The sequence below is a fragment of the Typopeltis vanoorti genome, chromosome 6, assembly GCF_054136105.1.
Source record: "Typopeltis vanoorti isolate ZY-2024b chromosome 6, IOZ_Tvanoo_1.0, whole genome shotgun sequence".
Taxonomy (NCBI): domain Eukaryota; kingdom Metazoa; phylum Arthropoda; class Arachnida; order Uropygi; family Thelyphonidae; genus Typopeltis; species Typopeltis vanoorti.
The window spans coordinates 20,273,604-20,290,724 of NC_143554.1; the positions used below are offsets into that span (position 1 = coordinate 20,273,604).

Below are 17,121 nucleotides of genomic sequence, written 5' to 3' on the forward strand. Positions count from 1 at the left end.
CCTGTTCTTGTGGCATTTCTCTATTCACATATGGCTCCAGCCTTTGTCGGATTACTTGTATGTGAAATTAAAGCGATGGTTCTATAATTCTCACCATCTTTCTGAGATTTGATTTTTTGGGGATTGGAATGAATACTGATGTTTTCCAATCTCTAGGCCAGTATATTTTCTTCCAAACCTGATCAAATTTCAGTCAATATTCACTACTTCATCCCCAGCTGCTCTCAATAATTGAACTGACACTCCATCAGCTTTTCTATTGCTGATATCACTTCTTTTCATTATCATGGATCCCTCAACAAATTCTCTCCTTTCAATCTGTAGATCTTATTAATATGGTTCCTGCTTTTGCTCTTTACGATTTTTTTACTCCACTGTATATTTAGATAGAATTTTATAATCCCTTTTGGTTTGTTCCAAAAACAGAAGCCGACTTCGTACGAAGATATGTACCGAGATTACAAATAAACATAAGTTGTTTTTTTATGACACCGTATCAAATACATTATCCCAATAACGACAATACTCTTTCACTGCACAGACCTAGATTCCATCTGGGACCTTTATAATTTATTACCCAATTAGCTTTTGAACTGAATGTGAGTTTGTTGCGAAGAGTGATAGGGAGCATTTGATCCCAGAAACTCAGGCAAACCGAACATCATATCCCCTCCCCCACTTTATGAACATAATATAATACATTGACAAGTTTAGTTGCTGTGATCAATTTCGAACCCATTACGATGTTAGGACAACAAGCTACGAGGTTCGTCCATTTCAATTAACAAAATTAATAGCTGCAGTTATAAGATTTTCACTTCCAAGAAATCTCGGAATTGAAAATTTCTTGGAATTTTCAATTCCAATCATTAATTTGTTTTTGGTTCTTGCCCACATCACAACAGATGTTTTACAACATTGCCATCGATATATAATAAAAAATAGACCTACGGTGTAATCATAGATGTGGAGTTTATTACCACATCCGCCTGTAACACACATGATGGTAAACCAGAACGCTTCTATGAAGAATTTCATCAGGACTGCTTACATACATTGCGTGAAAGCAGTAGTTCCGCGAAATTTTTAAAAGAAATTTTCATTCACTTATCTAGGCAGCTGTTCCTATTCTATCTGGAATAGGAACAGCTACAGGGTTTTCTATTCGTTAACTTCCGCCATTCTAGCCTTGAATACTTGATATCATTACACTGGTTTTCTACTGCTATACTTTCTTTAACAGTGACTGTTTCAGATCACTCATGTGCAGCGAGATCTGGAAAATTTGAAATATGTCCTTCCAGTGGGAGGATGAACTTCATCTCCCCGGTTACAGAGGGTGTGAAGTGGCTTGAAAAAGTTCCTATATTATGTAAAAAAAGAATTTCTTGGTCTTCCCAAGGTACTGATAGGCCTGTTACATTCGTGGGAGGGAGATGCAAAAATATTACTCAAATAAGTAGTCCAGTGGTTGGTAGTACTGATCTTATTTCTCTAATACGATAGCAATAGACACTTTGCAAAATGATTACCCAATGCAGTCTTGCTGCCATTCACATGATATGGTGAGAGTTCGGCGTTTTCTATAGTTCATAAGATAGGCACACGACATTTCATTAGATACAAATTCTTGCTTCTGAAAATCCATTGGAGATTTATCTATGGTACATAGCTGCCGCATTACTGTGGGTGTAGTTCACTTTATTCAGGAACGAGATTAAAAATGCGCGCGCCTCATCTGCAGAAAAAAATAATCCTCCGCTACGATGGACAATCGTGGCCGTTGACTGAGAAAAGGTATCGGAAAAAAAGTTCCCGTAGTAAGGGAGATCCAACATTTTTTTTCCCCCACAGATCTAACGTTTTCTTTGTCTCAGTGTATTATAAATGTTGAAAGCTATCTTGATAGTAATTTTACTCTTGTAAAAGGTCAAGGCGACAATGAATACACTTGTTGGAAGTTTTTTCACTTGGTTATACTGAAGAAACTTTCGACAACCTTTCTCTAATCTAATAATAAGGTGTAACACCTTTTGGCAACTGCAAATATGAGTTCTGCATTTCTTCAACCTTGGTATCACCTCTGGGTCTGGCTCCCACTGAAGATACCGCAATAAAAGTCGAAACCGATTTGGGTAGTGATTCAAGGAGATGCGCTTTGCATTATGGGATACTAAGGCAAGTGATGTGAAGTCATACCATCTTTACCACAAGTTGTCCCAGTCCTGAAAATACTTCAGGCGCAAACCTTGTTTAATTCTTTATCCAAGTGTAAGCAAACAAAGGATATAATTTGTTGGTATCTTTAATTTAATAAATACTAAAAAAAATCCGAAAATTATCTTAATGCACAGTACTTCTCGTCTTGCGTGCTTTTATGAATCCCATCCACAAAACGCTTCCACTAGTACACTGAGCTGGCCAAAAAGGTTAGATATTCCTAAAACTCTGCTCTACGGTACAAACGTAGAGCTGTTTAAGCCAACTTCAGTTCACACTGAGAGATAAGGTGAAATTCGTCTAACACCTGAACACTTAAAAAAAAACATTCATGGCCCGAACCTGACGCCCGTTGGAGAGCCATCAGGCCAACCATTGTGAAACGTCATCTTTGAAAAAAAAAAAAAAGTCGATTGTATTTTCTGCGATTCTGCACATTACATCCATTATATTTTAAATAATGTATGACACATATTTGAAGTTTGTCTAATATTAACATTTTCAAAAAGTTTTATAGATGCCAAATTAAGTTAAAGGAGAATAACAAATATAACAGCGACAGATGAATCACCATTACATTCATCCTAAGAATATTTTTTTAAAGTAAGTACAAATTACTCAAGAAATTTTACCGATGCTTTAATCAAAATTGGAAGAAACTATTTCACGAATTCCTAGAATAAAGAAAGAAAATTACATTCTGGAAGCGAGTTCTTTGTTTTTACTGACCGTTTGGAGAGTTATCTTCCTAAAGCGATGCAGTGAAGTTCGAGAACCACGGACGAGCTATAACTCACGACTAACGGGCCGACAGCGCAACTTATCCTATCCATATTTCCATAGTTATTCTTTCAGAGAACTGCGTCGTAAATGCTAGGAAGTGAAATAATTTATTTAACTACTAAAGTTTCGCTGGCATTATCGAGGCTCTCAAATAAAATAAATGAAAAAAAAAATCATGTCAGAGCAGCGATCTTCGGGTAATTCGGATAAATTGGCGCGCGTCAGTTCTGTTAGTTCCCAGAATTTTGTGAGATTTGAAAGTCTTCGCATTTGACTTCTATAATAATTTAATGTTATCATTATCGCGGCTTTTTTCCCGATTCCACTCCCTCCCCAGGGCATCTTTAGTTCTCCGTTCAGAATATCTTACTCTTCTCACCTTTGCCACTTTGTAAATGATTCCAACGTGAGCACTCCTCTCGCTATTGGTGGGTTGTTATTGATACACGTTACATTCCCCGACACCGGTGAACCATCAAATAAATGTCACAGCTGATCAGGTGCTGTCCTTCCTACCTCCTTTTTTTTTAAAGTATCACTAGCATGAATTTGGAGTTCTAAAAGCTCGACACTGGCTAAATAGAGGTAACAGCTCGGCTCAGGATCCGCTGAGCTGTTACCTCTATTTAGATTGATTCTGAGAGCATACGATTTCAGTATGGATGAAGTATTTTTCTTTTTGAGAACCTTCTTTCATAGAATCGCCTGGGTCACCCAGAGTACTGTCACAAATCCCTTGAACGTACAAAACTTGGCCTTAACTGTTTAGTTCGAAACATTATCTTTTAACTATGCTACACTCCCTAATTCTGAGATGATGAAATTAGTAAGCATGGGTTTGTCATTCACTGATGTGCCTTTTTTTTTTTGATCTGCAAACTTCATAGTTGCAATGTTAATCTACCACGTTATAATACATCACTTACCTTAAGTTGGATTTCCAAAATGTTACTGCATTTAATTCTGCCCATTTATATATAGAATGCCAAGTGACTTCATGTCACACCCTAAAGATTTTCAGTTATAATTATAATAGTTATCATCGGCCTGGATGTACATTTTACAAGAACCGTCTCGCAAGTAACGCTGAATCATTCCAGCAACAAAAATTCTCTATACACCTGACCCTCCTGTTTATCAAGTATAACTAGAAATGGAAAAAACTTTCAGTGATGGAGCTACCCCAGCTCAAACAACAAAAGATCAATTTTTTATTATATTAAAGGATAGTTAAAAAGACATCTGGTTATGTAATGTTAGAAAGTAGGAATGAAAAGATACTTAGATCGAACCGTAAAACAGAGAAAGGTGTTGAGGATGAAGGTCAATTTTGTCAACTTAATGGACTATAAATTTTAATCCAAAATTATGAATAACGAAAAGTTAACGTACATACGTCTTAAAATAGTTGCGATGCTATTTTCCAGGGCGGAAGCTTTTGCGGCCAATTATAAACAAATGTTCCTCTGGTTACTTGAGCATTTATTTCAATTGGCTCAGGAAGAAACTCTGGTTTTTAACTTCACACCACAGAAAAAATTCACTCTATTACATGACGGTGGTGGTTTTCTGCTGTTTTCTCCTGTCTGCCCATGCACTCATCTTCAGCTAAGCCAGAGGATACCTACTTCCTCTGGAGAGTGAATCAATCAAGCTAATGTGAATGAGGGAAAAAAATGTAGCTATTAATACTGAAAATTACATGAAATCTTCAGTGTTTGTACAGAAATTATCCGGATGAGTTTACTAATTAAAACGAGTAAGGTACCGAAATAGCAGGATTAAGTAAAGTGATTGGCTGATTACATTAAGTACAGCTCTACAGAGAAACCTTTGAGCAACGTTCCCTTAAGCTGTAGTAGTGGAGACAATGTTAACGCATGCTTCAGAATAAAACTCCTTCAGTTTCCACGGTGATTCTGGACATCTATTGAGGGTGGAGTGAAATTATACACCATCTAAGATATCAGAAAAGCTAGTATTTTAGCCCGTTCCAGTGAGATCAAGTCGAGATCTTGGTCAGCGTCCAATGCTATCCTAAAGCAGAAACAGTGGACTCTATAAATTCAGGAGGAATTAACATACATGTACACCAGGAGTGGCATGCCAACATACTCGTACGCCGGACGGCATAAATAACTTTACAAACTGTACAAACTGTACAAAGTAGTTATTAAATTCGCTACACTCAAGTAAAAATTTTGGTTGCCTTAATGGTGATGGTTTGTTGGAAAGGCACCAAATAATTAAACATAAGAATAATATAAATCCATCTTTTAATGTAATGGAGAACCCTACTTGAATCAACTGTTTTTGTCTACTTTTATAATCAAAAACAGTTGCTTAAATTTGTTTTAGAGTACTTTGTAATTTAGCTTTTAATGCGTAAAACTCGAAATATAAATCTTTTATACCTGTTTTTTACTCATTAAAAGTTAAATTACAAAGTAATTTAACTTTTAATGAGTAAAAAACTACAATTTAAACGACTTTCTGACTATAAAGGTAGACAAATGCTCCATGACATAAGCTCGCTTATATATTCTTGTGTTTAAACTAAACAATTAAAATTAAATCAGTTTCGTTAGTCTGTAAATTAAATAAAAGTTAATAAGCGTATTCTCAGCACGCTCTTTTGTTTGAAAAACTTCTGCATTAGTAGTTATATAACATAACACCCACCTCTTTTCATACACCACCAAAACCTAGAGATCGTGATCCACGATGAATTTCGTGTGCAGGTTTCTTTATTCCACGTCTGATCGAATGACTTATGAGAGTATGCTGAGCTTATCCATCAACGATGAATGGATGGTGGAGGTGTTGCTATTCTGGAAGACTCCACCAACCTATGAGATATTTAAAAGTGGATGGGGTGGAGTTCCACTTAATAAAAAAAAAAAATAAGTACCGTCGACTCTCTAATTACAAAATTCAAACCTTATATTCTAAGCCATGTAAATCAATGCTATTAACATTTAAAAAAAAAAAAAAAACACTTTGCAAAACAAAAAAAAAAAACTTTATTTTGCAGTTATTTACAGTGATAAACAATCATGTTAATTTTCCGTATACAGATAAATATATACAGCACTGTTGATATTTTTAACAACCATTTTCCATACTGTGTAAAACGCCATACAACCAAGAATATATTACATTCTCTCATTGGTCCATTGATAGAAATGAACACACAATTTCCCAAATTTAGTCACTTGAGTTCTAGTATGAGTTGGATATGTATATCTGAAGTAGTATTCCGTAGTTCCACCACGAAGTTAGGTTCTTGTCATACTTTGAAATGATTTTTTGTTATCACTTCAATCACCGAATAAACTATTTTATCAAGATGGAGTTAATCTTTTCGAAATTAACACAAAGATGAGCACTATACTATGCAATTTTAATTCATTAACACGCTTCTTTGGTGTTAAACTATTATAACTAGAAGCTAATTCCTCTTCGTTTGACTTAGAGCCAGTAGCGAGAATAGAATATTTAATTCCATTCAGGAAAAATAAAAGAGTAAGCTTGCAATGATGATAGAGGATTAAAAAAGTTTTTTTTTTTTTATCTTATACTTGAAGCAAAACGTGTAAATCTTATTTTCTGAGATAATTCACAGAAACTACCATCAAAGTTGCTGGAACCCTCTTATAAAGAGGAAAAAGAAATCAGTACTTCTCTTGAGAAGTGCCGATGTCACAATGCCACACCGGGGAATTGGAGGGTTTTAAAGTTACAGCAAATCAATGGGCCAAAATAAGTATTTGTAAACGACAGTGGTTTTCTTCATATGCCCATTCGCGAAGAAAATATGTAATATGGGGGGGGACTGTTTTTTAAACTATACTAGAAATGGAACAGTCCTGATATTTGATGTAAAAAAATGTTCTGTATTAAAATATTAATACTTATCCACAACGTTCTCTTACATTGGCTTTCGTTAACTATTAACGATATACTGAAAAACAAAGAAAATCACTTTGGTGCGAGTGTTACAGCTCCTTATCCAAATTTTAAGCAATATATGCCGTGGATTCCTTTTATTTTCAAGTATAAAGTTGTAGATTATAAACGGGAACCGTTCCCCCCGTAAGAATATATATATATAACTGGAAGAGGTTCCAGTTTAAGACAGAATTGCTGTCAATTTGCAATGCTAAGCTACAGCAGCATCTCTGCATGTAAAAAATTCAGTGCACGAGTTACTGAAGTTCCTGCCAAATGCGATTTAAATTTTAGAAAGCGAAGTAAAATAATTCGTGAATCTCTCGCGGTTGCTCTTTAAATCTGTTACAGCAAACTGTGTGTTGACGATAGCGAATCGGAGGGGTGCGATTGTAGTCAAGAAATCAGGATGCAAAATGTGGAATTTTATTTCAATAACGAAAGAAACCTATCCGTATATATTTTACATTACAATACGAATTCGCCGTCTCATTATATTTATTTTAGGTAAACTATATTAAATAGCAATCCTCCACGTTTGAATAGTTGTGATTACGGTTTCGCATTTGGCAGGAACTGTCCAGTAGGATCTTTAGGGATATGTGCCACTTAAGGTGAGTCGACTGATAAAACTACCTGGAGTATATAAGAGAAAATAGTTTATCACACAATGTGTTTAAGACGCATTACTTTTTGAAGTAAGATAAAATCCACCTAATCTATTTTATAAAGAAGTTATGATTATAGAAGATCTGAATCAGTTGAAATATCAAACTGTAATATTTTAGTCATTATTGGCTAGGGTGGAAACCTTAAACGAGAAAAACAACTTTTGAAATTAATCAGAATTGCAGAAAGTAAATTCTTTCGTGGTTTACACGAGTATCAAACGGAAACAATGAAATTTATGTAATCTTTATTTTTCGCGTGGATACTCCGAACGTTCTCATTCAAGCGAAGATGGCAGAAAATAACGGACATGTGGCGCCATCTAGTGAGGCGTAAAGCACAAACTCGAGCAATAAACATTTGTGATTTAAATGACTTAATTGTTCATTAGCTGCAGTTTTCAATGAATCAAGAGTTCTAGAGCTGCTAAATAACTCCCATCACATCATTTATATCTGGTGTCAGAGCTCTTTTTAATAGTATACTTTTAAGTTTCAGAAAACACGACGAAAATTCAAATGCTTTAAAATCATGTATAAATTCATGACAACAGATTTTTACTTTTATTCCAACAAAGAGAACTGTGAAGAATCTCTTATTCATTTAATGCTTAAAATCAATCTTGTCGACCCATTTGTCAACTCTATCTCCGGCTTTACTGAATAGTGCAATCTACTACCATAGATCGGGTACTGTGTGCAGCAGCTGGTTTCTCTGGTTGGGAAATTAGTTCGGTTATACGAATAGTTTTAAGCCTAACTGTAAGTGTATCCCAATTGGTGATATACAAGTAATACTCGTAACGTACTGGTCACTGCTATCCGATTTAGCCACTGGACTATGAAAAGCATAGTCCAGTGGCTTAATAAAGAGCGAACCAAGTATATTAACAGCTTTCTTAATTGAAAGAAATTGTCAGATGTGTTAAGAACCCGTACCTGTATTGAGTCATTTATCACAGCACAGATGCCCTGAAATAATATGTCGCGTATACAAGTATAGTCGGCAAATATTTCTATACATAAATAAACGAATTACTTCAAGTTTGAGATTTTCACTTGATAGCTGCTAAGAGTGTGGGTCTATTTCACAGTTCAGAACAGACTGGTGCATTTGAAGAACGTGGAAAAATAATCTGCCTTCTGATTATCGGTGTATTACACTTTATGCATTACAATAAAATAAATGCACTTGAGAGGACAAGCACGGTATCTGACCTGCCTTGGGGGATTTAAGAAGAAGCAACAAACATATCACAACAGACGTGGTGCTATCACAATGTATCACACGAGCTGAACACATGTCTATGTACATAATACTGAAATGCAGTTTTTTTTTTTTTTAAGATAACTCACTCGCTAAAAAAAAAATCAATTCCTCGTGTAACGTACGTAACAAAATATACATCTTTATTTAGCAATATTAACTTAATTACTCTAGCAGCATAATACATATAATAATACAATTCCAATCATTTGAAACTTTTAGCATGGCGACACTTCGAGAATTGAATAAGTTGGCGATGCACTTGATTCTATGAACGGATACGATCGCAAATTATGTGATGATTGACAGCACAACACTATCGCTGTGTCACTGAAATCTGCCAGTGATTCCAAATAAACAGAACTCAAAAGCCATTTTCCTTGCCAGGGCCCACAGTGATAATACTGAAATAACAAACGATCAACCGTAACTCCACTCATGAATAGGTTTTTGACCTGAGTAAATCAGTACCATTAATAAGTTGGGGATCAGACTTTTTCCCCCGATGCCACTTTAAGCTCCAAATACGTAAGGTGACGATAACCACCGGGAGATGAAATATTTAACTTTTTTTTTAAATTTAAGATAAGCTTTGGCCATTTAAATTCGGCGTGACTACCGTTTGCGTGTGTTGGGGGGGGGGGGGGGTCGGTCCACCTTACTACTGCTTAACGTTTTCTTTTTTTTAGGCTCTTGCTCGCTATCCATAATTATGCCTAAGTTTTTGCAGAAGGGGAAGTCAAGAAAGCAAAACTGATCGTGTTATGAAATGTTACTTGGCATTACATTTCAAAATTTGGGTCCGTCGACAGACACCATGAATATTTCTTAATGGATCACGTTTTTTTTTTTTTTTTTTTTTTTAAATCTTTCCAGGCTGCTTACCATTTGGATCTTTAGCGACAATGCTTCTGTAATTAAAAGAAGTAATAATGAATGAAATGAATATGACTTCCCAAGATTCTATTATTCACAAAGGCAAGCCGACAATTGTTGAGTTGAAATGCTGATTCTCTTCAACCGAATTCCAAAATATCTGAAACTGCCTTAACAACATTCACTAAAGTTTTAAACTTTTTTCGTGTGCGTAAAAAAGTTTACTGCGAAATATGATAATTTCATTTTTTGTAAAGTAAAATGGGAGGCAAGTTATATGCGAGTGAATACGGTATTTTAGAATTCATGGTTTTCAATAATTTAATGGCATTCCTAAAAGCTAATTCTTTTAAGGTACCTTGGATAACCTGCTCAATCTAACCTTTATTTCAATTTCACATAATTGGTGACAAATTCCAGTTCTCTGCCATAAGATGTAAAACAACCCCTCTAAAAAAATTCCAGTCAGCAAATCGTGAAAATCGCCTTCTAGTAACTGGATGAGACAGTATTTACTCCGTGTAAGTTGCATTCACACCTAGCAACAGTACCGTAAAGAGCCTCCGTAGCTCAGTTCAGTTTCGAGAATACCCTTTGGCTGGAAAGGCCAGAGTTCGACTCTTGTCTAGGATTCGAAGAACCATTATCAGGGCTTGCCCCCCCCCCCACCTCTCGTATGAGCAAGGTCTTCCTCCCGCAATCAGGAGAACAGGGACAACGTCTTATAGGCATAAGACCAATCACGCCTTACTTTTGGTTACGAAATCTAAGAATAGTTGAGTGGTCATAAGGATCCTGTTAATTTGAATTTCACATCCAGTAATTAATTAACAAGTGGTAACTGCTGATCGAACCTAGTGTGCTTTTTCTTTCTTTTCCTTGAATAATCTTTAATATAAGTGAATTTTATTTACCGTTCGCATTCTGAACTATTACTCAGAAACATTAAGATTGTGTACGCGTAAACACGAGAATATATTAATTAAAAGGACTTTATTTACCAAAATATTTCAACCCGAGACAAGTAATCTTCAGTGGCAATTTTTGTCTACGTGTACACAACCATCACGTGCTGTTCCCGCCCTAATTCTGAAATGTAACACCTACGTGAAGGGAAGAATATAACCGTCATATTTTTTAAATAATTCTCCATACGAAAGGTTTTGAGAACGTATAGCACATGAGTATCGCAGATGTGCCAAGTGGAATTTGAACCCGCACCTGCTGAAAGCGAAGACGCTCTATCTCTCGGCCACGCTAACGTTCATAATACTGCGCGTGTGTCCTTCGCATCGTCCTGAATATGCAGCAAATGGCCTTGCTTTTCTGATGATTCACGTTAATAAGAGTCGGGTGTCAGAAATTTTATTACACTTTACTCAGGGTTATGCAACAGGCTGATAAAAAAAAAAGTTTACTCTGCCAAAACTGACAAATTGTTAAGAACAACGGTTCACATAGCGTGGATGAGTGTCCGCTAACCTTTTCAACGAAAACCAGCCCATACGGTGTTCAAACTCATTCTATTATTTATAATGATCGCTATCACAACACATATACACTATCACTTTTATGTTGTTTCAAAAGTAGATTTTACATCAAATATTCTCTTTTCACATTAAGCCAAACTGCTGGAAAAAAAAAAAAAAACGCGATTTTTATTTGGACAAAATAAACACACAATTATTCATGTAGTAAAATCGGCATTACTGCAGCGATCGTTTGGCAAGCCTGATGACGCATTTCTTCAAGGTACGTTTGCATACGCTGCCATGACAGCCAGTATTGATAAGCAGAGAACTATTGCCATCGGTTTTAACTGCTTACATGCGTGAAATTATGTCAGTTATTAAATAGTCCTTTTCCGCTGACTTTGTTCCTTTTAAAACAAATCAGGCTCAGTTGCAGTTCGGTAAATAACATAATAACCCTGAACTAAGATAACAGTTAAACAGATTCGAGATCCAGAGAGAAGTTTCTAATATTTGTTCAAAGTCTGCGTGAAGTTGAAAGACCGGATGTTTTTAAGCACAGGTCAATCACTGAAACTTTTATCACATCATTGTTTGTTTACTTCTGATAAGAGTCGTGTCACGATACAATGTGAAGGAGCGACAGATGACATTTTCTCTACACGTGAAGAAGCAGTATTCAAAGCATTATATTCATCGCGTAGAACTCTCAAATATGATACATATCAATATTAGCTGCACTGTAACTTGAGAATTCAGCAGTAAGTCATACAGTACTAGGAAACAGATCACTGCCAGTGCTTTCATACTTCGGAAATTTAAACGAAAGAGTCGATATATATATAACAATCTTAGTAGAATCTGAAGCATCGTGTAGAACAATTAACAGTACTTCCCGTATAATAAAGTTTAATTAATATATAGAGAAACGTGTATCAGGCGTAGCACAAAGATTATTATTTTTTAATGTACTAGTGTTTTTTTCTTTAGAAAATAGTAACTTACGATATTCGGTTTTCTTGATATTTAATTGTTTTAAGTCCCAGGAAAGAGGGAGCCACTGTACTGAACAGGAAACAATGACAAGAGTGGTAGGTTTGACTGGAGATTGCGCGATTGTTCAAAATCATTTATGCAAACAGTAGGGAGAATATATTTCTGGAAAGAGACCAGTCAAAAGAAAATCAACTAACAGTGATTAGTTGGCAGATAAAAAACGATCGAAGTCCCAGTGAATTTAGAGACAAACACCTAATCAAAGTCTTTTATGTCATATTCGACAAGTGCATAGATTCCCCTTTATATGGAAAACTTTAAAATCATTTCCGTTGATAACAACAAAGATAAAATACAATTCCGATATTTTAAGGATAGGTGAGGAAACAGGATAAACACTAGCTGCCGACATTTGCTTTTAAAATATCCTGTGATTTTCCAACATATGCGAAATATTAACAAAAGACACGTCGGGCGCCGAAATTTAATAAATGAAATTATACAGTTGAGTACTGTAATGCTATATTTTTGCATAAAATGTATTCGATATTTACTCATTCCGATATGATACCATATTTTAATTCCCAGTTATCCGTCTCGTTGAGTACTTCATGTCGTAACTATAGTAAGTGTTATTAAAAATTTATTCGTATAGAAATACAAATTTGCTCAGTGGATCTCTTCTGTTTAGCTATTATCAGAAGTTAAAAAAAAAAAAACTTAATAAACAACAAAAACTTCAAGGTAATATTACCAAGCGGTACGATGAATGATTTTCACTCGCTAGCAAGTTTAAGTTCAAAAATCTCCATTCTGACTTTTTTTTTCTTCCAAAACGGTAACCTAATATTCGTATCGATGATTACCTCCACTATCACCGATAGCTTCAACTCACAAAAAAATGCTTTTATGCAAAATAATATCTATCACACAACTAGCTTTTAAATAAATTACTCTTTTCAGATTCAACCTGAACGACTTCAAGCTATGTTTAAAAATAAACATATTCTCGTAGCAATGCGTAATTTGCCAATTTATTACGCTATACTTCTAGTAATTAATTGTTTTTTTTTTCTTTACGAAGCCATAAACTTCCTGCTCGCATTCTTAGAAGTAGAAAAATCACCTCTAGGAAATACCCTCTCTATGGAAAGTACTGAAATACATATTATACACCTAATGAAAACATAATTATGTTTTAAAATGAATTAGGAATCATCCTTAAATGATGGTACACTTTATGGGGAAGGGAAAATTCTGAAAAGTAGCCATATTTACATGTTACGGTATAGGTCAAAGCATTTTTTAAGGTGGAAAAAAATTGAATTTTTCAGATTTGAAAATACCGTAATAAATACACAGAATCATCCGCTAATTTTAAAAGCAAAACTTTGTGTTAACATATAATTTTTCGTTTTTTTGATAGGAAAGAATTAACATGGTAAAGAGTTCGGAAGCTCTGTGCTACTTTATCAAAGGAAGGGGGGGGGGCAAGTATGAGTCCATTTAATGATGACCCCTTAATTACTGTGACACTAAACTTAACTCCATGCAGCGGGTATCAACGTAGTTCGACTATCTTCCTTAAGACAGTCAAAAAGACCGAAATTCAGGCATCGGAGGAATGGAAGGTTCGCGAATCGTAAACTGCCTTTCCACCACTTCAAAAAGCAAGAAAACTCTAAAATCTACGCGTATTTCATGGTGATGTAGTAAAACTAGGCGGATGCACTTCTTGATGCGAGAAAAATAAATTGCACTACCTCAGAAACACTACAATAAGGTAAATGGTCCCTCTGAATAGGTGCAGCCGCAAAGCACTAGAAGAGGCGCGTGTCATTTGATCGACAAAAAATAGTTTCCACTGGGTAGAAACATTGATAGAGCTGGAAATTATACTTTAAAAAGCGTACAGGAATTCGTTCAGTGCACTGATGTCAATGATCTGTATGGTGCATGTAAAACAGCTGCCAGCAAAGTTTGTTTTGTGCTTCATGTGTTATTCACAACCTTGTTGCATCATAATCGCAGATCCGTTTGTTTTCCTTCCCAAGATTTCAAAAGAGAAAACATACGGAGTCGAATGGAAAGCACTCTCCGAAGAGAGGTAACAAACTGGACTGTTCTGGTTAATAAATCGTACTTACATACCATGGACGGGGAAAACGTTGCAACAACCCTGTAAAGTTCACAATTTCAGGTATAAAATTTACCCCACAACCGAGAAAGGGAAAAGGAGGCAGTAAGGAAATATGACCTCACTTTGTCTGGTTTTCCTGGTTGAGGGAAATGAAGGTCCCCTCTTTTCACTTACTTGACCAATCACCCGTGATTTTTTGCGTAGCTGAGTCAATATATTTAATATCACAACCAAGAAAAACGAAGTCAATTATGCGAGGCTCTTTTGCCCTTCATGTAACCCGTCCACCGATCGGCCGTGGTCTTCAAAATGGGATCGTCGTGAATTGTACTAAGGAACAACAGCTGATTAATGTGAGTTGTGTGGTAATCCCAGCGTGCTAGGTTTGGTGCGACGCCTAAAGAAAAGTGGCGGAGATCGTAAATAGAACCGGATCCTGAGTCGAAGAGAGGAAGCATCTTTTTCAATGATACCAGACCGTCTTCGAGAAGTTGGCCTGCAGTCCGACAGTCTTCGTGTGTGCAACTAACTTTCACATCGTACAGTCCCACGAGCGAATAGATAAATCCATTTAGAACAAACGAACTAGGAATTGTAGGATATTCTTCATACCATACGTACTTTCCAAGAAACGTCGTCATAATACCTCGATGCTCCGATCTGACCTTGAACAGTCTGATTGCTCTAAGAGCCGCTTCTAAGTATACGAGATCTCCGGTCACGCGAAAAGCTCTAGTGAGCAAAGACATCGCTTGTCCCTGTGCCATAGCAGAATACCACCCGGGGGCTAACTCGAGCATGCCGTTGGACAATTTTCGGGTAACCATGATCGGCCATCCTCCTTTCTCGTCTTGCTGCCTTACCAACCAGTCTGCAGCAGCGAAGAAATGTGCCATGTGAGCGGCCGACGACAGAGTGATGTTATCTATGCGACCAGACCCACGAAGCACAAGAGAACGCACTCGAAGCGTTCGAGGCTTGATTGTCTTTCGTCCACCCTGAATAGGTGAGAGACCCTTCTGAAGATCGATTACAAGATCTCGGGTAATTCGCTTCCATCGCGGGCTTGAACTGATTCCGTACGTCACCGAGTTTTCAGAGGCAGAAAGAAGTACGTCGGACATGACATAATGTACGTTATAGAGCATGTGGTCGCTCACGCTCTCGACCGCCAGAGTAAGGCTGGCATTTGCAGTAAGAAGGACATCACAGCTGAAAGTTGTCTCTTCCAAGTCTTCTGCGAGGATAAGCACCACACCTGATATGGTATCTCCTGAAATGATAAAAACGCAAGTCAAAACCTTCAATAAATTAATACTTAGAAACTAACAAGATAATAAATAGTATTTTCTTAATCATCTCGTCTCAGTCTGTAAAGCCTGAATAACCATTAACCAATTTGGAAAAGATCTTAATTTCCTGTACAGATATATAACTACTACAGGTCCCATGACCAACTCAACGACATGGTTTGAACAAAAGTTTTTGATGTTATCTGCTATTCTCGGTAAAGCCATTTTTGAAATCAAGGACAAATTATAATTTTGCCATTGGACTTATTCGTTTTCCTATGGTCAAAATAATCACAAAATGCAAATAGTATGTCGCTGCACTTTGAAACGAAGCCCTTTCCTCGATTCGGTTTCTAAGGCAGGATTGTGCTACACTTCTTTATCCCATACGACATATCCTAATAATAAAAAAAAAAAAAAAATTAAACGCATTTCAGCAGTGCTACCTAGACGTGATTAATTCTACTCATTCCGCAAACATACACCCTGAAACAATAGATGTCACGCTGTCCATTTTGCATTGACAAAACTGCTCAATAACTCGCAGTATTGTTTTGGGCAGTTTAATAACAGCGAGGATCACGCTACTACCACTAAATATTGCGATTCCACGATTTTTAGAAAACTACCAAGAGTACATATATTAAATTAAAAGTCAAATAAAAAAAAAACCTGTTCATTAAACATTCCTTCGTCATTTTACGCCGTATAATATTCAGTAGAAGCAATGCTGGTCAACAAAGTTAATTTCTTCTTTACCATATCTTATCCGAATATTTTGGATTTCAAACCATCCCATGATAAACAGGGTTTCTTCGTGTAAGAAAGGCCATACAGCATGATAGAAGCTGCAAATGTTGCCTGAACAGAGTTTTGTTAGTAATTTTGCCATATCGAATATCTACTAGGAGTAGCTCTATTGTCATATCAGGAAATCAAAGTATTTTCTTGAATACTTAAAATTAGAAACGCAACATTTTAACGGATCGTAAATATGCAAAACCTGTTTGAATACGATCGCTGATTTCAAAAGGTAGGACAGTGGATAATGTTGTCTATAATCGCTTAAGTTATAAAGCAAATGGCAAAAACTGTGACAACTTCGGTCAAGATAGGTCTGAAGTTCTATCGCCTTTGTGAAAACAGTACTTCAGGATCACAATGACCACAGTAAACATCCAACCCTTTTCATATCCTTTTGAATTAAAAAAAAATCGATTCTACATGTATTTGCAGTATAGCGATAAGCTAGATATCAGATATACACGAATTCTTAACTCTAAATGTCAGCCTAACCTAAACAATCTTTTTCCGTTAAGAGAAAAATTAGCATACACAAATAATATATTTTGATACTCATATTAGGTAGATAAAATTCAGCTTTTAACTTAAATATTTCTTATTTGTACTATTACAAGTTTAATTCTTAAGAAAATAATTAAGATACACTTTTAGC

The 17,121-nt window shown here is 36.0% G+C and overlaps 1 protein-coding gene across 2 annotated transcripts in view; it reads right to left on the minus strand.

The window, feature by feature from the left end:
- Nucleotides 1–6,008: 6,008 nt before the first annotated feature.
- Hsepi (D-glucuronyl C5-epimerase) overlaps nucleotides 6,009–17,121 on the minus strand; it is a 133,596-nt gene continuing 122,483 nt past the window's right edge. For both annotated transcript variants that reach the window (XM_090394088.1, XM_090394087.1), the window contains one exon: nucleotides 6,009–15,646. In XM_090394088.1, the coding sequence (XP_090250214.1) occupies nucleotides 14,619–15,646 (1,028 nt within the window). In that variant the 3' untranslated portion in view covers nucleotides 6,009–14,618. The remainder of the gene's footprint in view (nucleotides 15,647–17,121) is intronic.